We start from the raw sequence: 15,602 nt of genomic DNA, 5'->3' as shown, positions 1-15,602 counted from the left end.
GCCTCTTACATCACTCCCGAGGATGATCTCGCCAGAGGATCCGCTCGAGGACCATCTTCGGATGACGGCGCCCTGCACGCGGTGTTTAAACTTGCGTCGTAGAATGCACAGAGCGTGTCGTCCGGGTAGCTGGTAGTGTTAGCTAGCAGTTGGAACAGTCTAGTATGATCCTCGAGCGATTGCTCCCCCTGCTTCAGCAGGAGGAGGAGGAATTCCAGGCGGAAGAGGGGATACATAGAAAGAACACAACGGAAACAAAAACACTGAGAAAAACGAGAAAACAACCGGAGGGGAAAACACGGAGGTAACCGTTATCAGTCGGTTCTTCTGTCACAGTCTGTGATGACGAGGAACGATGGAGACGAGGAATAAACGAAAACAGGCTTTTAATCCATGGAACACTGGGTACATCCATACTGGGGACAGCAGGAAACACATCAACGTAATGAGTAGAACCGACAGAGACAGACTGCACAGACAAGGACTTAAATACAGGGGATGATTGGGGAAACACAGGTGTATGGGATGAGACAAATAAACTAATTAACAAAACGAGGACAGGAACATGACCAAATAAGGGAACAGAAACGGGGGCCAAACATAACACAAGACAGTCCATGATCCTGACCAGTATTGGGGAAAGTTACTTTTAAAAGTAATGCATTACAATATTGCGTCACTCCCTAAAAAGTAACTAATTACGTTACTTAGTTACTTTTTATGGAAAGTAATGCGTTATATTACTTTTGCATTACTTTTTAAATGTAAGCAGGGCTTGATTGTTTTTAATATAAGAAGTTCTATTTATAGCAAATATAAAAGCCCTTTCACACCAAAAAGTGTAATGAATAAACCTCAGGCTGAAGCAAAAGTAAATTCATGTCTGTACAGTAGAACGCAGGAGAAGAAACACTCTTCAGCAATAAAAAAAATAAAGCACAATTGTTAGTTTATCTAAAAGATTCCAGATTTTCAAATAGTTGTATCTCGGCCAAATATTGTCCTATCTTAACAAACCATACATCAATGGAACACTTATTTATTCAGTTTCAGATGATGTATAAATCTCAATTTCGAAAAATTGACACTTATGACTGGTTTTGTGGTCCAGGGTCCAGGGATATATATATTATTTGTATTAATTAAAAAGAGCTCACCCATAAGTATTCATGATATTTTGATTTGTAAATATGGTACAGGTCCTTCCTTTAATGTAAATCTATGAATTATTTTGTGGTTTTTCCTCCATCAGGCAAAAATCATGCATCATTAACATTAAAAGCACATTTCTTCTTAACAAGCCGCACAATTTGAGCTATTTTGTCTTTAGCAACAATTTTTTTATGGAACGAGTTGTGCACCAAAGTTAAACAAGCACCACTAATAATATGTTGCTTATTAATTTTGGCTGGGAATCATATGAACACTTAGACGTGCAGTGATATTATTTTTAGTTCATGTTGGCTTGTCGGTACTTGTGTTCATTCTTATAATTGCATTTTGTACTAGCAATAAATTACCAAATGATAACTAAAGGTTTCCATTATATATGACCAAAGATTTTTCCTCTTCATGGTACGATTATAAGGATTACTTTGATTTATCGAGCTTTAGCTGTCAAATCACTGCATAAAACGGCGTGCTGCAGCCTGCCGGAGCACACGGATGGCATTGGGTTGTTAATTAAGTTCTTGTAGCAGTCGACACTAAAACATGAGCGCAGTCATTCTGCAGTGCAGACGCACAGTCAGCCGAAATGCACCGGTCAGAATGTGACACTGTGGAAGTAAGTGAGCTGATTCATTTCCTGACATGAACTGAATTTACACTATACCAAAAGTGTGGGACCAGTAATGTTTTTTTAACATTTTTATTTATACCTTTTTTCAGCAAGGATGAATTCGTTTGATCAAAACTGGCAGTATAGGCATTCATAATGTTACAAAAAAATTATATTTCAAATAAATGCTGTTCTTGTTAACTTTCTATTCATCAAATAATCCTGAAAAACTGTATTACTGTTTCTACAAAAAAATATTACGCAGCACTTTTTTTTTCTTCAGTTTTCATCATTGATAATAATCAGAAATGTTTCTGAGCATCAAATCAGCATATTATAATTATTTATGAAGGATCATGTGAAAATTCAGCTTTTCCATCACAGGAATAAATTACTTTTTAAAATATATTCAAATAGAAAAGAGTTATTTTAAATTGTAATAATATTTCACAATAGTGCTGTTTTTAATGTAATGCAGCCTTGCTGGGCAATAGAGATTTCCTTTAAAATATTTTATTTTATTTTATGTATTTTTATTGTATGATTTGTATCTTGTAAACATTATGCACTGACATATATTTATATTTGTCACAATCATGTATGTCAGTCTGCAATATCATGTTTGTTTTGTTGAACATTGTTGCAAAATTTTATAACTCTACCTATTCATGAAAACCGTTATATGTTTTTTTTCCCTTCTGCAGACAGATTTAGTTAATCCAGTGCTAGTTTCTCTAATCTGTGTGTGTCCTTGTGAGCATGCAGATGGGGTAATCCACCAATTAAGCAGCAAATAATGACCCTTCTGGCCTTTGACCCTTGACCCATCAGCCTCTGCCCTTTGCTCTTATACCCCAGTGCTGATGGACAGTGGACATCTTTGGAAACAACAAAATGCATCAGATCATTAATGAACTTTTCAGTGAAGCTCCTCAGAATAAACAAATAGTAATTTCTGAATCACATCTGATCTTTTCTGTTTATAACTACCTATCAGTGAAAACTGTACATTGCTAGTAAAAACTGAAGTAAGTCACACTGATCATCAACCTTTTGGTTTCGAGTGTTTTTTAAATAGCACAGCTCATAGTCTACCTGATAGGCCACACACACAGCAGAGGTCTTGTAAGGCAAGTTTATTTTGTCCCAGTCTGTTTTAGGTTAAGGAAATGGGATGCTGAGGAAGTTGCGGTGAATGCAGGCAACGTAACGCTGCGGCTGAATCACAGCTTCAGAGCTCAGACTAATGGAGGACACCTTTGACACTTAGATCTGCCTCATAATCTGCTCAAATGCTCCCACACCAGGTGGCTGTCCATTTCCTTTAGATATGTGCTCAAATAATGCGCTCTTCAGAAGAGCCAGAGATAAACAGAGAGCGAGAGCCGCTCTTTATGAACATATGTGGTCTATCCGTTAATCGTAGGCCAGTTTGTTTGTTATTCAACTAAATGTTTGATTTAGTGCCAGGCACTCCACTTTCGCAGTTGATTTAGTTAAACATGGCATTTAAGAATTACAACAAAATTATACAGAACACTCTTACTGTTAAAAAATGCTGCTGCAATTATAACAATTTGTTGAGATAATTTAAATATCCAACTTGGCTAAACTAAACTAAAGTTAACTTAACTTATAATTTTAAGTCAAGATTTAGCAAAATTTAATTACTCTAGAAATTTGACTCAACTAATTAGTACAAAGCGTTCTTTTAGTATTGTTTATATTGAATAATATTTTGAATTAGCTTGTATTTTTATATTATTAGTTTAATATTTCTATTTAGCCTTTTATTTCAGTTTTAGTTTTAGTAAATGTAGTTCTTCAACTTCAACTTATTTACTTCTGTTTTGCTTTTTGTTTTGTTTTTGTTTAAGTTCACCTCCATCTACAATTTATATTTTATTTGATTTCAGCTTCATTTCAATAATGTTATAGTTTTAGCAATAACAATGCTGCTTTCTAAAGATTGATGTTTCTCCATGAAAAGTTGTTAAGGTATTGTGGGCGATTTTAGCATGTCTATGAATTTTATCTGTCTTTTTATTTTATTTTATTTTTAAAACCAAAGAGAAGGTAAGTCTGATTGTGTGTGTGTGTGTGTGTGTATGATTAAAATTAATTTTAATTTTCACATTATTTTACAAAAAAAAAGAAAAAAAATCACAAAATTTCCCAAAAATACAGAAGAAAACTGTAATATTGTGAAATATTATTACAATTCATAATATCTGTTTTCCATTTGAATATCTTTTAAACTGTAATTTATTCATGTGATCAAAGCTGAATTTTCAGCATCATTACTCCAGTTTTCAGTGTCATATGATCCTTCAGAAATCATTCTAATATGCTGATTCGCTGCTCAATAAACATTTCTGATTATTATCAGTGTTTAAAACACTTTTGATCAATTGAATGCCTCCTTGCTACATAAGAGTATTAATTTCTTTAAAAAAATAAAATAAAATAAAGTGTTACTGGCCCCAAACATTTGAACAGTAGTGTACTCAACGGACCTCGGCCTTGTGATCAGGACACGTGAGAAAGACAGAGCCTCTGTCCTGTCAACACTTTTCGTCTTTTTTTTTCCCCCTCTGTGGTTCAAAAGGGTGAATCTCATGAAGAAAAGCCAGGTCATAGTTCACCTTAAAACCAAAAGAAAAAAAATAAGAAACAATATTTTGAATAAGGAAAATTAGCCTATTTTAAGAGCCATTAAGGTTTTTATTGTTGCATTTTGATTAAAATTAAATGTTCATTATGGTTATGTGGGGTGGGTGGGGGGGACTGTAATACAGAAATCATCATCTGAATATGATCTTTTTTTAACAATCAACAAATTTAAATAATCAAAGTAAACAAACCAAAATAGTAGAATGATGTAAAAAAAATTGTACTGTTTTAATTATGGGGTGAATACTGAAGTATACTTTGAAGTGAACTTCAAAATCGCTACTGTAAATCTGCTATATCAAAGACATAATTAACATAGAAGAAAATTGTGGGAAGAGGCATTTTATCAATGCATAACATTTGCTGGATTTCCTCTGTTGATTTGACCTTTTTTTGACAATGTCATAATCTGTTACTTTTTAACTTGATAACGTGTGCCAAATGGGTAAGGATTTGCAGACGCTTAGTATTGATCTAATTTTTCCATTTTGCAATATCATACTGAACTGGAAATCACATTGCTCAGATGTTGATCTTTCATAGCTCTAGAGAATTAATGTGGGTTTGACCATGTATCAACATTGTCTCACAAATTGTCTTAAAATTCCTCCGGAGTAATTCAATTGGCAAAAATCAATCAAATGTTGACCCACACTACAGTGAGAGTTATCGTTCAACAGTTTGGGGTCTGTAAGATGTTTTTGAAGCTTTTTTTTTTTTTTAAGGATTAAAACAGTAATATTGTTAATTATTAAAACAATTTAAAATACCTCTTTTCTATTGCAATATATTTTAAGTCAAAGCTGAATTTTCAGCATCATTACTCCAGTCTTCAGTGTCACATGATTGTTCAGAAATCACTCTGATGCTGATTCGCTGCTCAAGAAACGTTTCTTATTGTAATGAATGCTGAAAACAGTTGTGCTGCTTAATATAATATAATTTTTGTGGAAACCATTTTTTAATCAAAAGTTTAATAGAACAGCATACTGTAACTGTATAATTGCTGTTACTGTCACTTTTGAACAGTTTAACGAATCCTTGCTGAGTATTGATTTCTTAAAAAAAAAAGAAGTATTACTGACTCCAAACCTTTGAACAAATTTTATGTTTAAAATGAATGTAGATAGCAGCTCAGATCATTTTGTGTTCGAAGACTTTAATGAGAAACATTTGCGTTCATATTGAGATCTCTGGCATTTAATTGCAAGATTTGCACGGCGTCTTATTGCATATTGTTGGGATCTCTTCTAAAATACTTGGATTATTGTGTTTTTTTTTCTCTGGAGATGAATAGACAAGAAACTGAATAAAGCCATTTGCTCTCCTTTTAATCTCATTAGTATCATTGTGATTATTTCCTCTGTATGGTGAAGTTTAACAGTGGATTCAACTGTCTTAAACTGACAATTATGACCATTGTTTCTCCTTCCCTCTGTTTCAGTCTGTCTCTCTTTTCCTCTGGCTTCCTCCTGTTGTTCTGCTGTCTTTCCTCCCTCCCAAACATTCCTGCATTCTTTCTTTTTCCTGCCTTAAAGCCCACTGTCTACTTGTGAGGTGTTTTTTTGTCTTGTCTGTGCATGGTGTGTTTCGTGCAGGATGAGCTTGTCACATTCGCTGCAAATGCATTAAACCTCAGTGTGAAGGTTGTGATGCTTGAGTCGTCAACGCTATAAATACTCATTCATTCTACTTGATTAAATGACATCTTTCTGACGGTCAGGTACTCATTTGAACAACTTTGGTTTGAATTCATTGCTGGTGTCACTGTAAATGAATTCATCCATCACTGAAGACAAACAGGGAGACAGACAGACGTATAGACTAGACAGACAGACTGCATACTCCGAGCTCAGACAGACAGATGGATCCCAAAGGAAAAAGCGCGTCCAAAACAGCTGCAGTGTTACACATAAAAACTCATAGCTCGTGGCCAATTAAACATGGGTTTTCCCTGCCTCATAGCAACCCTCTGCAGTGTGGATAAACAGATCTGCACGTCTGCTCCTCATGATTGATAAGAGCAGCATGTGTGTGTGCGTTTATATAGTTTATGTTAGTGGGTGTGCTTTTTTCCACCCTACAGTGATACCGATACAGTGAAATCACTGATAATCGCCAGTGAAGTTGTTAATGAGGCTTTATCACTCTGACTTTGTCCCTTTCTCTCTGTTACAGATGCCATCGCTTGTGAAACAAGGTCAGCACTTTGTAAACAGTTTCGCACACTTAGAGGGAGCTTTGGCATTTTGTACATGAGCATATAGGGCCCTATGAAATCCCTTTTTTCCCTATTAATTTTTCTGGACTCTGTTTTAATGGTTCAGTGAAATTGTATTAATCAAAAAACATGTCTAGTTAATTGAAATCAATAATCTTAAACAATTAAACAGCAACAAAATGGTACAAAATATTTCTTGAACTTATTGAAATATCTTTTAAATAATTATTTTGAAGAATTCTGAAAAAAAATCACGGTTTCCACAGAAGGCTGGAGTAATGATGCTGAAAATTCAACTTTACATCACAGGAATAAATTACATTTTACAACATATTCAAATAGAAAACAGTCGTCATAACTTGTAAAAAATGTTTTACAATATTATTGTTTTACTGTATTTTTGATCCTGTAAATGCAGCCTTGGTGAGCATAAGAGACTTCTTTCAAAAACATTAAGACATTAAATAAACGGTAGTGTAAAATAATCAATACACCCAGTATGTTATGAAATGCATTTTTTGTATTCAAATGTAACTCCATTTTGTCATGAAATGCCTAATTTCTTGTCACGTAATTCATTTATTCACGTAATTCAATGATTCAATCCTTTTATTTTCCATATACTAAAGTTTCTCTCTTGTTGCAATGAGATGTGAGTATTTTCAGAGAATATATTCAGAATTAACTTTATTTTTCTTCAACATTTGCAAATATGCTTTTTTAATTTTTTTAACGGAATAGTTCACACAAAAATTTTAATTAGCTAAAAATGTACTCGCTCTCAGGTCATCCAATATATAGATGAGATTGTTTCTTTTCTTGGAACAGATTTGGAGAAGTCTTTACTGGTAAATTACTGTTAAGAGATCATGTGCGAACAGGTGCTTTTCAAAAATACCGGTAAAATTGTTCTGGCCATTTGCCGGTATGAGAAGCTGTAACATTACCAGTAAATTACCGGTAATGTGCTCTGTGTGAACGCAGAACGAGATTAAAGGTACGTACAAGTTCAGAATGCGCTGACGTAAAACGTCTACTCTGAGCCAATCATAACATTTGTTATAACGTTTGACACAAATATGAAAACATCAACAAAAACACTGACCGCATATACCCCTCCATGTTTACAAACATAACACTGGGAGGCGCAGCCATGTAGAGACCATTTCCAGTTAATGAGATCACAGAATTTAACGGTAATTTGCTTTACCGGTAAAAAGATGGAACGTCATTGCCTGTGTGATCAGTGCATTTTTGTATTTACCAGTGCAGTTGTTCCGGTAATTTTACGACAATTTACTGGTATTACTGTGTGAAAGGGGCTTTTGTTTTTTGTCCATACAATGCAAGTCAATGGGATCCAAAACTTGCTCTACTTAGCTTTTACTGTCTAAAGGCTAAAGAGTTTGCATTCAGCTGTTTTTCTCTTGACGTTTGCGAGTGTAAGGCAGGCTCAGGCTTGTGTGGACAAATAAAGGAGACCTAATGTTGGTGCTTTTAACACTTTCCCTTTGAAAGAGTGAGATTCAATTAAAGAAGAAGAGAAGAGGTGATGATTTAGGAGCCTCATTAGATTTTGCGGTCACACGTATGCATATGAAAACAGTCATTTACAGACCACTGTGCAGACGCTCAGTGACATCTCATCTTTTTCTTCATAGGGTGTTCTGCTTTGTGTCTTCAACAAAGTATAAATGTCCCTGAATGACACGGAAAACAACACCAGCTGTGTCAGTCAGCCTCGATTATTGAGCAGATTAAAGCACAAACTGGAACAAATCGGTCAAAATTCTTACTACACTTATACTTAGTTTTAAGTATAATTGCCAAAAAATGTCTAGAGCTACAAGAGTTTGGGATCTATAAGATTTTGTAATTTTGAAATAAATAGTTTTTGAAAAAGTCACCATGACTGTATTTACTTGACCAAAAATACATTAAAAACTCTAATATTTTGAAATATTATAATTTAAAATAACTGTTTTCTATTTGAATATATTTTATCAAATATAGCTGAAATATAGTCAAAGCTGAATTTTCAGCATCATTACTGTTGTCTTCAGTATCACATGATCCTTCATAAATCAGTCTAATATGCTGATCTGCTGCTCAAGAAACGTTTTTATGATTATCAATTTTGAAAACAGTTGCTGCTTAATATTTTTGTGGAAACCGTAATACTTTCAGAAATCTTTGAATAGAAAAATCAAAAGAACTGCATTTATTTGAAATAGAACCCCTTTGTAATATTGTAAATGTATTTTATGTTAACTTTTGATCCGTTTAATGTGTTCTTGATCAGAATCAGAAAGAATAAAAGTATAAATTTCTTTAAAAAAAAAAACTCAACCCTTTGGATTTTAGTGTACACTCTTAAAAATAAAGGTGCTTCACGATGCCATAGAAAAACCTTTTTGTCTAAATGGTTCCATAAAGAACCTTTAATATCTGAAGAACCTTTCTCTTTCTCTCAAGAACTCAAAAGGTTCTTTGTGGTGAAAAAAGGTTCTTCAGATTACAAAAAGGTATGAAAGAGATGGTTCTTTAAAGAACCTTTGACTGAATGGTTCTTTGTGGAACCAAAAATGGTTCTTCTATGGCATCGCTGTGAAGAACCTTTAAAGCACCTTTATTTTTAAGAGTGTATTATGCTGCATGGCAGTACGTCATCAAACATCTTCTCTCACACCCGGCAGCTGATCAGCCGCTGATTCATTGACAGCAGTGAACGTCACTCACTCTATTACTTATTAGTGGTTTTTGGATGTGAACTGTGAATACTCTACTCATTCTTTTCCCATAAGGCTGTTTTCTACTCATCCTTCATAGTGACAACATTCACACTGACACATCTCATGCTCTTCAGTGTATCCCACCACAAATCCACCCTCCTGTAGTCTCTCTCGAAACTCCTCCATATGTTTTATCACTTATATTTTCTCATTCTTACTCAAACCCATCAACTTTTCCTCCTCCCACTCATTCATGGACATGTCCAGACAAAAACCCTGTTCCTTCTCATGTTGCTGTCTACCTCCTCAGTGTTTTAATTCCTTTCCCTTCTCAAAAGACCAGCTTATGTTGGTCAAGACATAAAATGGTTTATGCCGGTTAGTGCTGCTTGGTGTATCTGGTGGACCCAATTGTGAAATGGTCAACCAACATGGTGTTTTTGACCCAGGTGCTCTTGCTGGTTGAAATATCCATGTGGGGACACCAGCATCTGATATCCTACAATCATGGGCGTGCAGTTCAGCTCTTGGTGGAAAAAAAATAAAATAAAATGAAGAAACAGTTGAAAGTAAATTCATTCATAAATGGTTTCTTTTTTTCTCACATATATATATGTGATTAATTTCTATATAGAATAAGCTTCAGTTATTAAATATTTGCTTGCTTTTCTCTGTGACTGCATTTGGACTCTTAAGGGCCCTATCATACACCCGGCGCAATGTGGTGCAAGGGTGTACATTGCGGCGCAAGAGTTTTTGCTAGTTTCAGCCCGACGCAGTTCTCCTTTTCCCGTCCTGTGCCGCGTTGTTTAAATAGCAAATGCATTTGCGTCCATGTGCGTGCTGCTCTGAAAACGAGGTGTGTTTAGGCACTTTGCTGACGCGTTGCTATTTTGAGGAACTGAAAATAGACTACGCCATAGACCAACTCAAACCTGGTCTAAAGTCTGCCGCAATATTTTTTCTTTGTTATTTAAAGCGTTAGTAATATGCGCCTGGGTAATAGGCGGGTGCACAACGCTCGTACACTTTGCTTATTACACATACAGGGATGCACAGCAGCACACAAACATTTTTACAAATTTAAAATTACATTCCGCCATGTAAATAGCGAACCCGCCATGGCGCGAGCACAACTGGCTTTTAAAGGGGATGGGAGATGAGACTCTGATTGGTTTATTGCACGTTATGCTAAAAAAACATTACTCATTAAGAGAATAGGGACAACCCGTTTAGACCATGTGCCCGGGCGCGCCGGTCGTTTCCCCTTCGTTAAACTAGCAAAAGTGGATTCAGACATGCCCTGAGTGCACCTGCGCTGTGCGCTTAGACCGTTAAAATAGGGCCCTAAGGTTTAATGCATAGATCTGATGTTTTGACCATATTCTTTTTTTTGTCCCACCTGTTTACTTTTACACAACATGACTCGCGTTCGATATCTGTGTTTACATCGATCTCCCACCCAAACTAAAATTATTCCTTCACTATAGAATTTAAGACATAGATTAGATGTCCAGATATTTAATGTGTAACTACTGTTCAGAAGTTTGGGGTCAAACTTTGATTTTTATCCTGTTATTAATAGATTCTCTTAAGAAAGAGCCTCTTTTTAGGGATGTCCTGAGCCAGTCATGGATCTGGATCTGGGCCGATCAAGCAATTTTTTAACTGATCGGTATCGGCTCTCCTCAGCCCGATCCTTATTTTACATCAGCTGTCATGCTGGTGTCGTGCAGTAGGTGACATTATACGCCTTTAGGTGGGTTTGCCAATTGCCATTAAAAAGAAAAGAAGAAACTCAAACGTGTGCGTGATGCACGAGAACCATGGAGGTCTGTTCTAGCGCCTCGCACACTTCCGAGCACTTCCGTGTTCAGTGTATTTGATGCACACTTTCAAACAATCACTCATTGATTTATCATTTACTGTTATCTGCCTGTTATCTGAGATGCCGTTGTTGTAACACGTTGCCATGGGTTGCATCTTGTTTTGGATTTGACTGATAGACAGGCATTCTGACAACATAAGCTTCATGCTTTCTAAACTTATCTCCACTTTGTTGCAATTATTCTGCTTATTGTACAAATAAAATGTCTACCTCAACAGTAACTCAAATAAACACTCGTTACAACCAAGGTATGCAGAATACCATCTCTGAACGCACAACACGTCGAACCCTGAAGCAGATGGGCTACAGCAGCAGAAGACCACACCGGGTGCCGCTCCCGTCAGCTAAGAACAGGAAGCAAAGGCTACAATTCACACAGGCTCACCAAAATTGGACAATAGAAGATTGGAAAAACGTTGCCTGGTCTGATGAGTCTTGATTTCTGCTGCGACATTCAGATGGTAGGGTCAGAATTTGGCGTAAAGAACATGAAAGCATGGATCCATCCTGCCTTGTCTCAACGGTTCAGGCTGGTGGTGGTGGTGTAATGGTGTGGGGGATATTTTCTTGACACACTTTGGGCCCCTTAGTACCAATTGATCGTTTAAATGCCACAGCCTACCTGAGTATTGTTGCTGACCATGTCCATCCCTTTGTGACTATAGTGTACCCATCTTCTGATGGCTACTTCCAGCAGGATAATGCACCATGTCACAAAGCTCAAATCGTCTCAGACTGGTTTCTTGTACATGACAATGAGTTCACTTTACTCAAATAGCCTCCACAGTCACCAGATCTCAATCCAATAGAACACCTTTGGGATGTGGTGGAATGGGAGATTCGCATCATGGATGTGCAGCCGACAAATCTGCAGCAACTGCGTGATGCTATCATGTCAATATGGACCAAAATCTCTGAGGAATGTTTCCAACACCTTGTTGAATCTATGCCACGAAGAATTAAGGCAGTTCTGAAGGCAAAATGGGGTCCAACCCGGTACTAGCAAGGTGTACCTAATAAAGTGGCCAGTGAGTGTATTCATAGAGAGAGAGTGTAACTTATTTCACACACACACACACACACACACACACACACACACGCACACACGCGCGCGCACGCACGCACACATAAACATATACATCTATATTACTTTTACTTTCTGCACAACTCTGCATATGATTGATTTTATTAACTTTAATGTACTTGAATTGTGCACCAAACACTAGGAATGTAAAAGTATTGGATCGGGACTCGGTATTGGCAGGTAGTCAATATTCAATGACTCGGATTAGATTGGGGGCACAAAAAACCTGATCGCCACATCCCTACCTCTTTTGCTCACCAAGACTACATTTATTGAAAATACAGTAAAAAAAGTAGTAAAATTGTAAAATATATATATTTCATATATATAAAATATATATTGTTTTCTATTTTAAAAAGCTGAATTTTCAGCATCATTACTCCAGTCTTCAGTGTCACATGGTCCTTCAGAAATCATCCTGATATGCTGCTTTTGTGTTTGAGAAACACATTTTTTTATTATTAACATTGAAAACAGTTGTGCTGCATAATATATTTGTGGATTCGTTGATGAATAGAAAGTTCAAAAGAACAGCATTTATGTGAAAGATAATTTTTTTTGCTGTTACTTTTGATCAATTGAATGCATCCTTGCTGATTAAAAGTATTAATTTCTTTCAAAAAAAAATACAAAATATTACTGACCCTAAACCTTTTAACCGTTTTTGGGGAATTGAACCTGTAACCTTGCCATCGCTAGCACCCCTAGTTGAGCTACAAGAGCTTTCTTTCCTCCTCCAACCTTGCAGTCCTTCTCAAACACTTCCCACCCACCCTTTCTCAAATTTAAGACTGATCTCACCACCGCTCATCACCAGCCACCTTCTCAATCCCTTTTCCCGCCCTTTACCTCAAGACTTCTCCTCTGATCATTCCTCCGTCTGACATCATTCTCTGTGACATCACACTTTGAGTTTAACCATCCTGGTCTTTGTAATGGCTACTCACAGCTTTGTTTTAACCACTTCACCTCGCTGAAATAGCTGCCGTTCTCTAGGGAGCCATCATCATCATCTCCCACTGAAATCATACGTCTCGTAATGCTGCTGTGAATGGGTTAGAGTGCCGGGGAATCCCCGCAGCTAGACAGCTGATGAGAGCTCTGGTGGTGGAACGTTTTAAATAAACATCCTTTACACTCAGTAAATTTCTAAAACCAAGAGCTTGCGATTGAAGACCACCTACCAGATGCTCCATTATTTGCTCTCAAGACTGGAATATGAGCTTCAATGCCTCTAATCATTGCATTACTGTTTTCTCTGAAGTAGAATGCATGCAATTACTTTTATATTCTTAAATATAAACTCAAAGGAACTAATTTTAACAACATGTTTTGTTGGCCTTGGTTGCATTATGACCAGTGTTTGCTCAGTCTAAACTCGCAGTGTTGTCATTGTTAACAAAAAAAATAAAATAAATAAAAACATGTTTTCGCTAGTTAAAATAGGGCTGAAACAAAATAAAAAAATAAATATTAGACAATAAGCTTCAGCTTAAAATCCTTAGAAAATTATAAATGTTGCCTTGGCAACTAACTGAAATAAAATATTTTGAGCTGAAGTGATAAAATTACTAAAGTTAACTAACTAAATAAATAAATTAAAGCTAAATTGAAGTATTAAAAACAATAAAAGTTAGAAAAGCACAAAGCATTATGTGAAACATTAGGTGAAAAACTTTAGCTTAAAAAATTAAAAATGAGAAAAGCGTATGGCAAAATTACTAAAACTTTGACTACTATAAAAATAAATAACAGAAAATATAAAAATTAAAGCTAATTAAAAATATTAGTGCATAAATAAAACTAAACTGAAATTTTTTTTTGTGTAGGATTTACTTTGAAATTATTTTTACTCAGAACAATTTCATAAATAATTACAAAGAAACAAGTAACACTGAATTGAACCTGACATTTTTAAGTAAAACGTACCCCAATAATGTTTGTTTTATTTGCAACTTCAAAAAATCATTTTTTACAGTGTAAAATATCATTGGTTGTAGCTCATCCGCCATGGTTTGTGTCACAGTCATAATTGGTTCCTCAATTTGTATGCCTTGAGATGTCAAACATATTTACATATTTAGCATGCAAACATAACATAAATACAACTACTGAGGCACTGACAACAGCAGCAGCAGCAGTGAATAAACACTGCCTACAACCGGCAGCAGTAAGCAGAGAGGTGTATTGTGGGACTGGAGTCAGGGGTCATGTGTAGTGACTAACACACCAGTGGCTGCCGAAACACAAAGAATGGAAGTGCATTATCAGGGTCATAAATTTGTAACAATTACGACACTCTTTGCTTTCACACAGACATGGTTGTGTGGTTTTGTCTTGTTTGAGGGTGTGTGTCTCGTAAAGAACAGAGTATGAGCATTTACTATTAGTTTGTTGTCTTTTGTATGTTCAACACGTGTGTTTCTACGGTGAAAACGTGGGGTGAAGGGTGTGATCACTTGATCTCTGTGACCAGAGCATGTATTTGGCATTTGTTTTTCCAGTCATAAAGATGACACCTATATTACCATTGAGCTGAATTTAATGTGTTGTATTTGTGTTTTTGAATTTCTAATGATTGAATGAGAGATTAATCTAATGTATCTCTTTTTTTCCCCCAGTGACATATTTGATGCCATGTTCCCGGTCACACACATCGCCGGAGAGACAGTAATCCAGCAAGGTACAGTATGGAAAAACGGAGTTTATGGAGTTTAATTTCACACATACAGTACACACGTTTGCTTCACTATATTAGTTAGGAAATCTCACAGACTTCCATTATTTGTTTATTTATTTATTTTATCAGGTTAGAGATATTTTCTATGGCCTAACCCGACCCCTATCCCAAAACATAACCCTCACAGAAACCGGTGCAAATCTGTAGATTTAGAAATAAAGTCTCATTGTCTGATAAATAATTGTCTGATTTATAAACCTTTTTACTTGCTAGTCTGTTCAACAAGGTTTCACTAGTGAGGACATTTTGGACTTCAGAAATATAGTCAAACCTGTACACACTAATGGGCCTCAGGAAATTTCCAAGGGGGCTGTAGGAATTAATTAATGAATTAATTTAATTTTTTAAAAATGTTTTAATTAATAATAATATTAATACCATTACTGTTAAAATGTATTATTATTCTAAAATAATTTAACTTAAAATAAAATGTTAAAAAACATACAAGATCATATTTTTCCTCCCCTTAATGACAATTTATATA

General features: G+C 35.8%; 1 protein-coding gene across 1 annotated transcript in view; it reads left to right on the top strand.

The window, feature by feature from the left end:
- Nucleotides 1-15,602, top strand: part of LOC107563218 (cAMP-dependent protein kinase type I-beta regulatory subunit) — a 68,781-nt gene that overhangs the window by 22,299 nt on the left and 30,880 nt on the right. The window contains exon 5 of the mRNA XM_016248031.1: nucleotides 15,000-15,061. Coding sequence (XP_016103517.1) covers nucleotides 15,000-15,061 — 62 coding nt within the window. The remainder of the gene's footprint in view (nucleotides 1-14,999; nucleotides 15,062-15,602) is intronic.

The sequence above is a fragment of the Sinocyclocheilus grahami genome, unplaced genomic scaffold (assembly GCF_001515645.1).
Source record: "Sinocyclocheilus grahami isolate Dianchi unplaced genomic scaffold, SAMN03320097.WGS_v1.1 scaffold863.1, whole genome shotgun sequence".
Taxonomy (NCBI): Eukaryota; Metazoa; Chordata; class Actinopteri; order Cypriniformes; family Cyprinidae; genus Sinocyclocheilus; species Sinocyclocheilus grahami.
Note: the sequence above shows the minus strand (reverse complement) of the source record. Positions and strands in the feature narration are given on the sequence as shown.